General features: G+C 38.8%; 1 protein-coding gene across 3 annotated transcripts in view; it reads right to left on the bottom strand.

Moving 5' to 3' along the window:
- Window positions 1-2,625: 2,625 nt before the first annotated feature.
- The window catches only part of LOC127454335 (histone-lysine N-methyltransferase SETD2-like), a 57,389-nt gene continuing 43,027 nt past the window's right edge, over window positions 2,626-16,987 (bottom strand). For all 3 annotated transcript variants that reach the window (XM_051721459.1, XM_051721458.1, XM_051721460.1), the window contains 6 exons: window positions 11,617-11,742; window positions 9,727-9,863; window positions 9,404-9,515; window positions 5,865-5,939; window positions 5,660-5,761; window positions 2,626-4,263 (listed from right to left, as the gene is read on the bottom strand). In XM_051721459.1, coding sequence (XP_051577419.1) covers window positions 4,102-4,263; window positions 5,660-5,761; window positions 5,865-5,939; window positions 9,404-9,515; window positions 9,727-9,863; window positions 11,617-11,742 — 714 coding nt within the window. In that variant the 3' untranslated portion in view covers window positions 2,626-4,101. The remainder of the gene's footprint in view (window positions 4,264-5,659; window positions 5,762-5,864; window positions 5,940-9,403; window positions 9,516-9,726; window positions 9,864-11,616; window positions 11,743-16,987) is intronic.

Below are 16,987 nucleotides of genomic sequence, written 5' to 3'. Positions count from 1 at the left end.
GGATGGCCCCTTCCTGTTCCAACATGACTGCGCACCAGTGCACAAAGCAAGGTCCAAAAAGACATGGATGAGCGAGTTTGGTGTGGAAGAACTTGACTGGCCTGCACAGAGTCCTGACCTCAACCCGATAGAGCACCTTTGGGATGAATTAGAGCGAAGACTGCGAGCCAGGCCTTCTCGTCCAACATCAGTGTCCGACCTCACAAATGCGCTTCTGGAAGAATGGTCAAAAATTCCCATAAACACACTCCTAAACCTTGTGGAAAGCCTTCCCAGAAGAGTTGAAGCTGTTATAGCTGCAAAGGGTGGGCCGACGTCATATTAAACCCTATGGATTAAGATATGGGATGTCACTTAAGTTCATATGCGTCTATAAGGCAGATGAGCGATATACTTTTGGCAATATAGTGTATATATATACATATACATATAAAATATATATATATATATACATATACATATAAAAAATATATATACATATACATATATAAATATATATATCATATACATATAAATATATATATATATATAATATATATATATATATATATATATATATATACATATAAATATATATATATATATATATATATATATATATATATATATATTATATATATATATACATATACATATATATATATATATATATATATATATACATATAAAATATATATATATATATATATATATATATATATATATACATATACATATAAATATATATATATATATATATATATATATATATATATATATACATATAAATTATATATATATATATATATATATATATATATATATATATATATATATATATATATATATATATATATATATATATATATATATATATATATATATATATATATATATATATATATATATATATATATATATATATATATATATATATATATATATATATATATATATATATATATATATATATATATATATATATATATATATATATATACAGGTGCTGGTCATATAATTAGAATATCATCAAAAAGTTGATTTCACTAATTCCATTCAAAAAGTGAAACTTGTATATTATATTCATTCATTACACACAGACTGATATATTTCAAATGTTTATTTCTTTTAAATTTGATGATTATAACTGACAACTAAGGAAAATCCCAGATTCAGTATCTCAGAAAATTAGAATATTGTGAAAAGGTTCAATATATATATATATATATATATATATATATATATATATATATATATAAAAATATTATATTATATATATATATTATATATATATATATATATATATATATATATATATATATATATATTATATATTATATATTATATAATATATACATATATATACACACACATATACATATATATACATATATATATATATTTTTTTTTTACATAATTTACAATCATAAACTACACAATGATGACTGTAAGACTTTATAGATATTACAGTTTCATTTTCTGTTAATGCATGATTTTCTGTAAAGCTGCTTTGAAACAATGTGTATTGTGAAAAGCGCTATACAAATAAAAATGATGACTACAAAAGGAATCAAATCTTCTCTAATAGTCTCAAGTGCCCATTCACTCGTGTGCCACCTGAAATGAATGCAAAAACACCTTTTTGGCCAGATTTTGTCCTAAATGAAGGCCTTAATGAAGGCCTTAAGGCTCTCAAAAGGCAGAAAAAGGCTCTAAAGTCAGATTCATGCCTATTGTAATGGAACTGAGACCTAAACTTTTCTTTAAGTGGAAGCTTAGGGGTTCAGAAGCAAAGATCAATGCCATCAAAGGCTCAAGAGCTGCACTAAAAGAAACTTAAGGATTAAGCTAGGGGTAGAAAGGACAATAAGCCCTGCTGTCATTGAAGAGAGGTTTCACAGCTCAGGAGTCTTCATTTCCTACCCTTTCCTCTCCATCTCCCTGAAATCTGTTAATGATTTCTGTGACTGCTTTGTTAAGTGAGAGCAGAGGGTTTGCAGGGAGTTGGGCGGCTCTGCATGCCGTCACGTACTCCAGAAGGAGCTGCTTAACTGCGGTCTGGAGCAGCCCAGCGGAATGCCCTTGGAGCTCTGCTCAACACAGAGCAGGGGTAGTTAGAGAGGAGGGGAAAAGAGCTCTGCTTAGATGGTTTAGGCACCATGCAGGCAGTCTGAGCCATGGAAGAGCCTCTAATGAAAGCAGTGCACCACTTTGATTCTCTGGTTTACTGGAGCCAGATCGCTGCTGTAGCACTGAGCACTGTGGTGGCAGTCACCCGAGGGGTCCTCTTTGAAAAAGGATTTAAAGTTAACATGAAATCAAAATTGACCTCATTTTTACATTCTTAAAGGAATGTTCTGGGTTCAATTCTAGTTAAGCTCAATCGACAGCATTTGTAGCATAATGTTGATTACCACAAAAACAACTTTTTTTTTTATTAATGGAATACTGTTGCACTCAGAAATGTGTCACATTGAGGAAGTAAAACGGACAGTGAAAGCCATTTCATGTTGACTTTAAGTGTATACACCAGAACGCTGGATTTCTGAACTGTGGCTCGATACCAACCACAACATTCAAATTAATGATTATGTATGGACACCATTTCTACCACATAGAGGCATAAGGTAACAAGACAACCAAGACTTATCTTTAGAAAACTGTTTATTTTATCTTAAAATGTTTTTACACTCAGTATGACAATGTGCTTGCACAGTACTTACAGTGGAGTGGGGTGAGACTCCCATTTATACATAAAAAAAAAAATAAAAAAAAAAGATCCAAAGTCTTTCTACAGAGAAAAAAAAAAAGATAATGACACCCCCACCATTAAAACCCAACCCAACATACAGAGCAGTGGGAGAGTGTGGAATCCTGCTTACCGTAGGAACACCGGAGCCACGCTGATGGGAATGAGGACTCTGATCTATTCACGTCCATCTAATCCCATTTTCCGGTATGGTATAATTACACATATGTACACAAGAAATCATGGACCCCCACAGTCCTTTCACAAAGTCTCTGCTAATGGTCTCAAAAACTAACTCTCAATATATTCACATATAAAGAAATATAATACATGTTTTGGAAACAGATTTAATGCAGGTTAATAAAGTGGGATGAGTTGATTAATAGCGAGAGCTTATGGGACAGTAAACCTGATCAATCCTTACATGAGGGCCACAGAAATAAGCTACAAACTTCCTGGAGGGCTTCACATATGCCTTTCCGACATGAATAAAAATGCTAAAGTAAAAACAGTGTGAAAGACCTTAATAAAATATCGTTGCTACTTAACCTTCCCCCCCAAGTCAAGAGGAAAAAAGGGACAAGAGAAAATGGGGTTAGATTACATACCTGCACACTTCCACGTAATTATATTCCATAGTCTAAAAATCATAAAAACAATGTTGAGCATAACACTTGGCCAGTGAGACCAAGACAACCAGTTATGTGGGTAGTTGGATGAGGAGAATACAGACACATGTATAGGTTCACTTCTGAGACATTACAAAATCCTTAGCATCTGTCTGAACTGCGAGGCCAGAAGTTCATGGCATTCCTTCATCATCCTCGACTATTATCAGTGAAGATCTGGACATTTTTGCAGAGCAGCCAAACTTACAAAAGCCCTTGGTAACACAACTACAGTAACAGAGTGAGGTGGCAGGGGAAAAGTATTTTAATGGTCCACTTATTCTTTTGTCTTTCTTCACGAGTCATCTCACAAAGAACAATAATCTATAATGGAGTTGAAGATTATTCGCCTTGTCAAGGTGACGAGACTGAATGCATTGCCATAAGACAGTGTTAAATAGACTAAAAAGATCATGAAATCTGGGAAGGAGTCTGTGTAGCACCTTCGGTGTGTCCTCTGCACTTCAAACCGCAGCCGTTTCCTGTTTGCTTGTGGGCTGCAAGGCATATCTCATCATAAAACCATCCCTGTGCAGACCAGCTCAGGCAGCATTAAGGACATGGTTAGAAAGTAATTGGAACAAACAGCTTGCTCTGGAGCCATCCTGCCGGATGCACCAAAAACTGTTCGGGCCAGCCACTCAGAGTCGGTGGTGTCAGTTGAAAAAGAGTTGCCAGGAGGTTCCTGTGTTTGCTTGAACCTAGTTAGTCCAGCTCCGTGTCTTCCTTGGGCCGGTACACAGAGCCAAACTTTTGCATGTACTTCTTGATGTACTCCTTGGTCTTATGTTTGACGTTCTCGTTACACTCAAGATCTTCAGGGTTATTGCAAGACTTCAGTTCCTTGTTCATTACACCGTGAGTCAGCTGCGAGCAGACAGGCAGAGGCACACACATATACAGGATTAGAGAGGTAAACACACATCAGTTGTGAGCATGAGGTCACTGCAACAGTAATGAGGTCATAATGAAAGGCTTCAGTGAATTAACTGTTTATACAAGGGATTGTCCAGGTCTGAGTTTGTTTGCATAACACACACACACACACACACACACAGGCGGCCAAACGTTTGGAATAATGTACAGATTTTGCTCTTATGGAAGGAAATTGATACTTTTATTCACCAAAGTGGCATTCAACTGATCACAATGTATAGTCAGGATATTAATAACTAGAAAAATTACTATTACCATTTGAAAAAAACTGACTATACTTTGTGATCAGTTGAATGCCACTTTGGTGAATTAAAGTACCAATTTCCTTCCGAACCAGCAAAATCTGTACATTAATCCAGACTTTGGCTGCCAGTGTGTGTGTGTGTGTGTGTGTGTGTGTGTGTATATATATATATATATATATATATATATATATATATATATATATATATATTTAAAAAGAATGTTTTTATTATACACACTGATCAGCCACAACATTAAAACTACCTGCCTAATATTGTGTAGGTCCCCCTCGTGCTGCCAAAACAGTGCCAGCCTGCATCTATTCTTCTCACCACAATTGCAGAGCTGTTACCCGAGTTACCGCAGACTTTGTCAGTTCAAACCAGTCTGGCCATTCTCTGTTGACCTCTCTCATCAACAAGGCATTTCCGTCCACAGAACTGCCACTCACTGGATGTTTTTTGTTTTTGGCACCATTCTGAGTAAACTCTAAAGACTGTTATGTGTGAAAATCCCAGGAGATCAGCAGTTACAGAAATACTCAAACCAGCCCACCTGGCACCAACAATCATGCCACAGTCCAAATCACTGAGATTAAATTTTTTCCCCATTCTGATGGTTGATGTGAACATTCACTGAAGCTCCTGACCCATATCTGCGTGATTTTATGCACTGCTGCCATAGTGGCAGTTCTGCACATGGAAACGCCTCGTTGATGTGAGAGGTCAACAGAGAATGGCCAGACTGGTTTGAACTGACAAAGTCTACGGTAACTCAGGTAACAGCTCTGCAATTGTGGTGAGAAGAATAGCATCTCAGAATGCTATTCTGAGATACAGGTTGGCACTGTTTTGGCGGCACGAGGGGGATCTACACAATATTAGGCAGGTGGTTTTAATGTTGTGGGTGATCGGTGTGTGTGTATGTGTATATATATATATATATATATATATATATATATATATATACACACACACACACACACACACACACACACACACACACACACATACATATACATATACACACACACACACACACACACAGTATATAAAAGGCAAGAACACACACACAAAAGCATTACCTTCCTAGCAAGATGTTTGAAGTCATCTGTGTTACTAATACGGCCCAGCTTGCAATCTGGTTTGCGGTATGGATTAAGGCATTGCACAATAAACTGTGACATCTGAAAAGATAAGGAGGATAAATTGACAGGTTAGAGGAGCCGGACCTGCATGAGCTACTGCTATAATAATTCGGTACAAATCCAGAGGGAATCTCAAACTCACCTCCTTGCGGAAGACATCTTTGCTTTTTTTGGCTAGCTCACTGGATGTGTCTGCCTCAGCTGTCTTTGTAGAGAACTGTGGAAATGGGTCAAACAAAAACCCATGGTGTGAAACTTCACATAAAAACATTGACAGTTTATTTGATGCAATACTCTTAAGTGGATCTAATCTAGAGATTGATTTATTCTTTTCCACCCAGTGCAAAACATTCTTAGATTAAATCCTACATTGAACAACCTTAAACATACTGCAATTCCAAGAGAGTCCTTAGGAAGCTCATTTACTATGAATGAGATGAAAATGATGTTGAATCAATGCTAAGACTGTCATTACTTATTGTCCCACAGCTGCAAAAAGAAATCAAGGCCAAACTAGTGTACATCAGAGGAAATGCTAAAATACTGACAACAGACAATAAGTGTTTTGTAACGATATCTGTAAAAAGTTCTGTAGTTAATTCATAGTAAAGATATTTTGAAGTCTAAGAAGAAAGAGGAAAAATCATTGCTGAAAAGACAAAAGAGATTTTGCAAAGTTCAAATCCAAAACAAAAAAACCACACATAAATGAATGCAGTTTTAACAGCTGGGTTTGATTAGCATCAAAGAGAGCCAGAAAAAAACATTACAGAAAGCCTAAGAAAGAAAAGGATGAGGGGAGAAGAAAAATAAAGAAGAGGAAAGAAAGAAAAAAGAGAACAAAGATAGAAGAGGAGGAAGGAAAGAAAAGAAACAACAGGCAAATCTGAGTGATCACACACACACACCAAGTGTTTTCCTCTTAACTCCAAATAGCTTTTCTCTATGTGGATGCGCCCCAGCTGTGAACCATTCTATGCTGCAACATCTTCAATTATCCAGAGTCATGGCCAATCACAGGCTCTACAGTACATGTGTGCACTAAAGTTAACTCTGAAGCGCTTGTGGCACCTTCACAACTAAATTCACATGTATTCTTATTGTATACTCAAACAACAATCTGAATGAGATTGTGACCACTGGGGAAAATTCAATATGCATTTTAAAGGGGCAGTCAACTTATAAACTCAGCAAAAAAAGAAACGTCCCTTTTTCAGGACACTGTATTTTAAAGATAATTTTGTAAAAATCCAAATAACTTTACTTTTTTATTGAAAAGGGTTTAAACAATGTTTTCCATACTTGTTCAATTAATGAACATGCACCTGTGGAACGGTCGTTAAGACACTAACAGCTTACAGACGGTAGACAATTAAGGTCACAGTTATAAAAACTTAGGACACTAAAGAGACCTTTCTACTGACTCTGAAAAACACCAAAAGAAAGATGTCCAGGGTCCCTGCTCATCTGCGTGAACGTGCCTTTGTTATGCTGCATGGAGGCATGAGGACTGCAGATGTGGCCAGGGCAATAAATTGCAATGTCCGTACCGTGAGACACCTAAGACAGCCCTACAGGGAGACAGGAAGGACAGCTGATCGTCCTCGCAGTGACAGACCATGTGTAACAACACCTGCACAGGACCGGTACATCTGAATATCACACCTGAGGGACAGGTACAGGATGGCAACAACAACTGCCCGAGTTACACCAGGAACGCACAATCCCTCCATCAGTGCTCAGACTGTCCGCAATAGGCTGAGAGAGGCTGGACTGAGGGCTTGTAGGCCTGCTGTAAGGCAGGTCCTTACCAGACATCACCAGCAACAACGTCGCCTATGGGCACAAACCCACCTTCACTGGACCAGACAGAACTGGCTCTTCACTGCTCTACACTGACGAGTCGCGGTTTTGTCTCACCAGGGGTGATGGTCGGACTCGCATTTATCGAAGGAATGAGCATTACACCGAGGCCTGTACTCTGGAGCGGGATCGATTTGGAGGTGGAGGGTCCGTCATGGTCTGGGGCAGTGAGTCACAGCATCATCGGACTGAGCTTGTTGTCAGTGCAGGCAATCTCAATGCTGTGCATTACAGGGAAGACATCCTCCTCCCTCATGTGGTACCCTTCCTGCAGGCTCATCCTGACCTGACCCTCCAGCATGATAATGCCACCAGCCATACTGCACGTTCTGTGCATGATTTCCTGCAAGACAGGAATGTCAGTGTTCTGCCATGGCCAGCGAAGAGCGCGGATCTCAATCTCATTGAGCACGTCTGGGACCTGTTGGATCAGAGGGTGAGGGCTAGGGCCATTCCCCCCAGAAATGTCCGGGAACTTGCATGTGCCTTGGTGGAAGAGTGGGTTAACATCTCACAGATTTTTAAATCTGGTGCAGTCCATGAAGAGGAGATTCACTGCAGTAATTAATGCAGCTGGTTGCCACACCAGATACTGACTGTTACTTTTGATTTTGCCAACCCCCACCCCCCCTTTGTTCAGGGACACATTATTCCATTTCTGTTAGTCACATGTCTGTGAAACTTGTTCAGTTTATATCTTAGTTGTTGAATCTTTTTATGTTCATACAAATATTTACACATGTTAAGTTTGCTGAAAATAAAATCAGATGAAAGTGAGGATGTTTCTTTTTTTGCTGAGTTTTAGTTCTTGCACCAAAACAGTTTTGCATGACCATTTTGACCCTCTTTTTGACAATTAAAGGGATAGTTCACCCAAAAATGAAAATACTCTCATCATTTACTCACCCTCATGCCATCCCAGATGTGTATGACTTTCATCTGCTGAACACAAACGAAGAATTTTAGAAGAATATTTCAGCTCTGTAGGCCCATACAATGCAAGTGAATGGTGAACAGGCCTTGGAAGCTCCAAAAAGGAGATTAAAGTCAGCATAAAAGTAATCCATACAACTCCAGTGACTTAATCAATGCCTTCTGAAGCAATCCAGTTGGTTCTGGTTGAGAACAGACCAAAATGTAACTTTTTTCACTGTACATCTTGACAGCAGTCTCCATGGCGTTCATGATTTCAAACTCTATTAAACTTCCTATAGTGCCATCTAGCACTCAGTGTGTGCGTCAAGCACTAGGAATTGTAAGTGAGTTTAAAATCATGATCATGTCTAGAGACTGCAATGTCAAGATGTACAGTGAAAAAGGAGTTATATTTTGGTCTGTTCTCACCCTAGAGAGCGGAAATATTCTTCTAAAAATCTTTGTTTTCAGCAGAAGAAAGTAAGTGATACATATCTGGGATGGCATGAAGGTGAGTAAATTATGAATTTTCATTTTAGGGTTGACCTTCCCTTTAAACAGGCTGTGATAATTATACATGATAATGACCTCTGCTATGATTGGTTAACTTTGCATGTGAAATGAGTAACAATGGCCCACCAAGCTGCTAAATACTGAATATTTCACTGATATGAATACATGGGTAGGGCAACCTTATGTTAACATGCTCATGGTTCTGACATCAACACCATCACAACTTATTTTAACAAATTTTAAATGACTTGTTTCTGAAGCTTCATAAATAGACTGGGAGGATTGGGGAGGAGGCTTAGCACTGTGAACATCACAGTATGTCCACAAAGTACATCAAAATCTAATTTCTAAAGAGCAAGAAAAATTCTGTTTTCATGTAATGGTTAACACCTTTGAGGGATTTTCATCATATGTGGGCGTCCCTAGGTCCATCTCAGCCTCGTGTTCCACACTGGCCTCCTCTGTAGTCCCGTCCCAGCTAGGAGGATCCCACTGTGTTTGCCTGAAACAGAAAGAACACAACTTACATTTCATTGCCAAGTCATATCATCTAAAACCACACTGGAAGACATAGTCTTGCTGTACTGACTTAATTCATTAGATTAATCCATGCTGACATCATCTACTTTAAGTGATTAGGGAGGTTTAATTCTTGCCCCCTGCTTCAGTTTTAATGAGGTCCAGACAGCTTGTTTAATAAGGGCCATTCATACCTGGTGATGATGTGGTAGTAATATATTCTGCCCTCCGGATCTCGTGCCACCTTCCAGCTGGGAGGCAGGATAATGGTTTTAGGTTTGGGTGGAGAGGGGGGCGGAAGGTCAATAATGCTGTTGGGTACGATCATTTCCTGTGGTGAATAACAATTCATAGTCAGCATTCTGAAGTTACTGGAATCCTGTTGCCTATATAAATTACTAATTACAAAGCAACCTAGGAAGAGTTTGGGTGCAGTATAGTAAAGTATATTGCTATTAGAGTGTATTGCTGCAACTAACGATTAGTTTGATAAATCGACTAATCAAACGATTTTTAGAACAACTATTCGGGCGATTATTGCAACTATTAATCATTAGCTCTTAACTGAATATTCAGCTTGTGCCTCGACTTAAAGGGTTGTATTAAACATGCTTACTAACAATAGAGGACAAAATCATCTTTTAAAAATACCTCTAAATGACATTCACTGAATTACAAGGGGAAAAAAATACTTTGGTTTTTGTTTAATTCATTAAAAAATTCACTGCAAAAAAATCCTATTGTTATCAAGTGTTTTTGTCTTGTTTTCCATTTAAAATTATCTAAAAATCCGTAAAACAAGATAGCAACACATAAGATATTTAGACTTGCTTTAAGAGAATGTATCTTAAATATAACTGTATTTTCACTTGTTTATACTTCAAAATAAACTTATATTCAATATACATTCTCTGAAAACATGTCTAAATATCTTATATGTTGCTTCTCAAGTAGATGTATCTTGTTTTAAGGATTTTTAGATATTTTAAAATATTTAAATATTATATTTAACTTTCTCCAATACTTTTTTTTTCTTCTGCATTATAGCTACTTAAGTAAATGTACATAAGGAGTTTTAGATATTTATATTGAAATACAAATGCATTGTGTTTTTTTATTTTGCATTGTATAATAGCTAAGACTACACCCTCTCACCTTTTTGTTCGCTTGATTTTGATTTATCTTTAACTCACAAAAAACAACTCTCTCTTAAGAGCATGAATCGCCGATTTTCTTCATGATAGGATACACACTGCAACATATATTATGATTCACTATACCATCACGTTATAATCTAGCTGCGGCAAGCACGCACGAGGGATGAGTGTCTCTGCGCGAGATGTATCAGCCGGGAAAAGTCTGAAACTCTCGCGCTGTTTTTCACGTGACTCATAAGCGGCTCTGTCCACACAGAGAAATACCAGTTTCGGAGTTTGTGCTCATTTATACAACTCGCTTCCTTATTTGAACTTTAATAAAGGATGCATTAAAGATATAATGCCGGGGTTTTTCATTTTTAGATGCTCTGACCTGCAGGATTTGCTCAAAACAGAATGCCAGGTATGCTTTATTTCACGATGACACTGCTTCTCTATTTATTTATTTTGAATTTTTGTATTATATTTCCCCTCATACTTTGCGATCTATATCACCTTCAGCTGTTTGTAAAGTCTGGAGTGAGTCTGGACTGTGAGCTGTTTTTGCCTCTCCTCAATCAAGAGCGAGCTCTAGCGCTGCTCTCGTGTGCCATCATTAGCGTTTCAAATGATCTCATGTTGCATTAAATGAGATCAAACGACTATTCATAAATGGAAAATTTTTGCGACAATTTAGTCAACTAATCGTTTCAGCCTATTGCTATACAGTAAACGGCTTTAAAAGCGTCCAACAAAAAAAATCCAATCTGGCACATTTCTGCATTACAAAAGTAATCCTTTTTCATTGGTGAATGTAGGGAACGATGTGAGTCTTTCAAATTACAAGGGTATATTCTAAGCAGAAGGAAAAGCTTTAAAAACGATGAAAGAGTGAGAGATAGAAAGTATAATGGCACCTCCTTCTGGTTGAAGGTATGAGCTACATACCTGTTGAACTGTTTGAGATGTGAGGATTGTTGTGACAGTGCCTCCCTGCTGTACAACCACACCCTGCTGATGACCAGTGTACACCGGCTGGCCATGCAAGTAGCTGGCGGCTGGCTCAGTGTATGTCTGTGTACACCCAAAAACGAGAGAGATGCTAAGTAGTGATACATTTTAACATTAAAGGTGCACTCAGTAATTTTTTCCTCAGTAAAAAGTTTAACTCCTAAAGACATGAATTGTAATTTTGCAAAACATGTAGGAAATCATGACCACTCACATTAAAAATAAGACTCCAGTCATATCAGTAACCTTATAAAAGCAGTTTTATTCTACATGGAGTGGGTCCGCACATGGGGGCTGCCATGTTATGATCACATGACCAGCCGAATACTACTCACTTATTCAACAATAAATTTCAACTTTAGTCATTATCACCTGCTATAAGCAATGTTCCCTTTATTTTGCATTGTCCACAGGTTTATTTGTGAGGTGTTGTTGACAGATTAAAGGACAGTATTTTCATGGAGCAGGTTTACAGATATAAATTCATAAATACATCATATAAACCTCAGCCGTCCTGCCATTCATACGTGCTTTTAAGCAGAGTTCTGTGGAGAAAATGATGGGTTTTCACAAGCAGGATCAAAGATTTAGTCACCGAGTTAAAGATTTGATTATTGTCTGAATATGATAAACATATGAATCCCTGAGAGAGGAGACCATGCTGGTAAATCAGATGGATCATCCTTTTAAGAATTTTAATGAGTGCTCAGAACTAGCACTGCAACATACACATGCTCAGCATCACTTCTACTCTTCTCTTCTCACATGCTTAACTACAACCAGAAAAGCTTGAGTGCCATCTAGCAGTGATTCAATGTAAGGACACCACATATTCCCCTCTCAATTAAATTAATTCTTCTTGTAGTTGCATAATGCATGAAATGGAAATAAAGAACATTACATTTGTTATTAAGCAATAATTTCACATGTAAGTGACATTATGACAGTACTTGAATGTTCGTATGTGTGTGTATGCTGTAAAAGTCCATGTTAATTTCTTTAACTAGTGTATATAGTCCTTTAGCCAACTAGGCTCACATCTCAGATGTTTCTCATGCATACAAGCATCAGAAGACACTGAATTTCCAGACAATGGAATGCGAGATGAAAGCAAGTTTCAGCAGTGGTGGTCAGTCCATTATCTAGAGCATTAGTTGGTACTGGAGCAACACATGATGCATGCCATTTCTTTCCATCATCCAAGAGGTAGGTGTAAGGGCCAACTTTTTTTCTAACCTCAACTGGAGGAGTGAATTTGGGATGAGCTTTTGGAACATGTACTGGTTTCTTTATGCTCACTTTATCCCCTTTTTTGAAAGAATGACATACTCGATGTTGGTGATCAAAGCGAGCTTTAATTTCATCTTGCCGTGCAGAAACACACTTATGCATCTGTATAGGTTCATGGCAAGAAGGTGGGGATTAAAAAGAACATTGATGATGTGTGCACATTTTCCTTCCATGAAGTAACTCAAAAGGGGGAAACACCTGTCATAGCATGCGGTGAAGCACGGTAAATCTGGAGGAAATCAGTCACTGTTGCTTTCCATGGTGCTGATTTTAGAATGGCTGATTGAATTGTACTTAAGCACTCAGTGGAAGCGTTCAATAGCTCCATTTGCAGCAGGGTGATAGATCGATGTACAAATGTGCTTAATGTCCCTTTCCCTCAGGAATGCAGTGAACTCAGGTGAAGTGAACTGAGGACGACTGTCACTAACTAGAGTCGTTGGGTTGTCATGTCTACTGAAGACAGATGTGAGAAATGCAGTCACTTGATTTGTTGCAACAGATGCAGTAATGGCTACCTCGGGCCATTTACTATAACAGTCTGTTAGCGTCATGGCATACCGACAATCCTAAGCAGCAGTCTCGAATGGTCCAACCATGTCTATCGCCAGTTTTTCCCAGGGTGCAGAGGTCAAAGGAACGGGCTGGAGTGGCACAGCAGAGGGTCTGGCACTCTTATCCAAAGAAAGACAGCTGAAAGGCGGCAACTTTATCTGCCACGAGTGTGTCCACAGTTTACCACCAATAGATTTCATGCAAGCATTGTTTCGTTCTTACAATTCCCTGGTGGCTTTCATGCACAATGCTAACTAGTGTCTCACGGAGTTCTTTAGGTACCACCAGCCGAGAACGTCTGAACACAAAAGTCATTTTGCACACTGAAATCATGTCTTAGTTTTCTAGTACGAGCTAATCAGAATCCAAAGCAACATGAGGAGGCCTACAACGTACAATCTGTGTACGCAGTGCAGAGAGTTTAGAACAGCGAGCAGAGGCAGCAGCAAATTCCTCACGAGATATGGCGATCAGAGCAGTGGACAGTAAGGCAACAAACTCTGGCTCCATATCTGGCTCAGTAGAAGAGGCAGGGGCAGGTGAAAAACAATCCGCAGTGTAGATTTGAGATCGAACACTGTACTGAACAGTGTAGTCAAAAGAGCAAATAAGCAGCCCCCCCGTGCTATGCGCATGCCAGCTCTATCAGTCCCTTTTGTAGTCAGCAGCATAGTTAACACCTGATGGTCAGTCCGCAGAGTAAATCTGCGACCCCATAAGTATGTCCACCTTTCAACTGCCCAAACACATGCCAGAGCCTCTTTTTCAACAGTGGAGTATTTTCGTTCTGCTGGGGTGAGCGTTCTGGATGCGGATGCGACAGTACATTCATGATTATCAGCGTGTATTTGTGAAAAGACAGCGCCCAATCCATAATCATATGAGTCAGTGGAGATGAGAGCTGGCAGCTCAGGGTCAAATAATGCAAGAGCATGACTGTGTTCGAGTAGCTGTTTAACTTATTGAGCTTCTTCAGTAAAATCCACTCTCTCGGCATGCATGCAGAGGCGCCACTACTGTAGCAAAGTTGGGAATGAATTTATTGTACCAGGAGAGGAGTCCCAGCAGAAAACGCAACTGAACAGCATCTGATGGTGCAGGTGCATCGATTGTTGCAGCGAGGTGATCCTGGTGATCCAGGGAATGCCCTGTGCAGTCACTGTTTGTCCTAGAAACTGCAGACTCCATTTTCTGAATTGACACTTAGACTCATTCATCAGCAATCCAGCATCTTTGAGACACTGTAACACATCCTGTAGCGCTTGATCATGCTCCTATCGTGAGCGGCCCCAGACGACGTCATCAAGATAGTTAGCAACATTCGGAAGTCTTTTTAGAATGACAGTCATCATCTTCTAGAAGGCGGACGGGCAGAAGCCAAGCCACAAGGTACCCTACAGAACCTAAAGATACCCTCATGTTTAATAAAAGCTGTAAGGTCTCGGCTATCTTCATGTAAAGGTACCTGATGATATGCACTTTCTACAACACCAATTCCGAAAAAGTATGAAAAATGCTAATAAAAACAAAAAGGGAGTGATTCGTAAATTATATTCACCCATTGCTATATTGAAAGCACTACAACTACACATTATATGATGTTTTACACTGTGAATTTCATTGTTTTTTTTTTAATGTACAGTAATTTCAAATCAGATGATTGCAACATGCTCCAAAAAAGTTGGGACAGTTGAGTGATTACCACTGTGAAACATCATTTCTTCTAACAATTAATTTTGTGCATTTGGTACTGAAGACACAAGTTTGTAATGTTTAGAAAGTGAAATTTTCCTCCATTCATCCATTATGTAGGTCCTTAGCTACACAACTGCATGGGGTCTTCGTTGCTGTACAGTGTGCTTCATAATGCACCACACATTCTCAATTGTAGACAGGTCAGGACTGCCGGCAGGCCAATCTAGCACCCACACTCTCTGCTTACACAGCCATGCACTTGAAGTCTGGGCAGTATGTGGTTTGAAGTTGTCTTGCTGGAAAATGCAGGGACATCCCTGGAAAAGACTGGATGGCAGAATATGTTGCTCCAAAATTTGTACATATCTGTCTGCATCATTGTGTTCTCACAGATGTGCGAGTTACTCATGCCATGGGCACTGACTCTCCCTGGCCCATACAGACACTGGCTTTTGGACCTGATGCTAATAACAGCTTGGGTGGCCCAGATAACACAGCTTTGGTTTTCAAAAACGTTTTGAAATGTGGATTTTTAGAAAGAGAAGTCAGCAGTGATTCTGGACCTTATTGATGTAGGGCTTCTGCTTTGCATAGTAAAGTCTTAACTTGCATCTGTGGATGCAGCGGTGAGTGGTGTTGACTAACAAAGGTTTACTAAAGTTATCCCAAGCCCATGTTCATGATATCCATTAGAGATGAATGCTGTTTTTTTTTAAGACAGTGATGTCTGAGGGATCAGAGATCACACGCATTCAGAATTGGTTTTCGTCTTGCCCTTTACGCACTGAGATTTTACCAGATTCCTTTATTCTTTTTACTATACTGTGCACGGTAGAGGGGTGAAATGCCCAAAATCCTTCCAATTTGTCTTTGGGGAACATTGTTCTCAAAGTGCTGGATTATTTGCTGAAGCATCAGTCTTGAACGATCCTTGCTCTTGAAGGACTAGGCTGTTTTTGGAGGCTCCTTATACAGTATACAGTATTATGACACAACTGCCTCACCTGTTTAACATCTGTTTCACATCGCCTTGTTATTTCAACTCGTCAAATTGTTGTTAGTCTTAAATTGCCCCGTCTCAACATTTTTGGAGCATGTTGCAATCATCTGATTTGAAATTACTGTACATTTTCAAAAAGAACTATGCAATTCCAAAGGTAAAACATCATATGTGTAGTTGTAGTGCTTTCAATATAGCAAAGGATGAATATAATTTACAAAATCACTCCTTTGTTTTTATTAGCATTTTTCATACTGTCCCAGCTTTTTCGGAATTGGAGTTGTAAGTCTATAGATGAAAACACAGTTGCAACTCGTAATGATGTCATTATTTCGTCCATGTGTGGCAATGGGATGCTATCTACTATAACTGCCTTGTTGGGCCCTCGCAGGTCCACACACATGCGGATTCTCCCCGATTTCTTAAATCGGAGAGACCCACAGAGAAGAATCAGTTCAGCATCTCTCAAAATAGCATCTCTCACAGAGAAAGGTAAGCGGCTTAATTACAGAGTCAGAAAGTTTCACGGTGTGTGAAGTTTTTCACACAGCCCAATGCAGTGTGCTGTGATTGAGGAACGGAGAGGGCACAAACTAGAGCAGATTGTGGTGGCGGCAGCACAGTGTTAGACACTGTTGCTGATAGACATCCTAGCACTGGAATTGGTTCTTGTGAATAAGTAACCAAACGGACAGCAGGAGATTGTAAGGGTACATTCTGGAAATGCTTTTCATACAACTGCTTCGGTAAAATGGACACTGAAGAACC

This window comes from Myxocyprinus asiaticus, chromosome 16, assembly GCF_019703515.2.
Source record: "Myxocyprinus asiaticus isolate MX2 ecotype Aquarium Trade chromosome 16, UBuf_Myxa_2, whole genome shotgun sequence".
NCBI classification, from domain to species: Eukaryota; Metazoa; Chordata; class Actinopteri; order Cypriniformes; family Catostomidae; genus Myxocyprinus; species Myxocyprinus asiaticus.
Note: the sequence above shows the minus strand (reverse complement) of the source record. Positions and strands in the feature narration are given on the sequence as shown.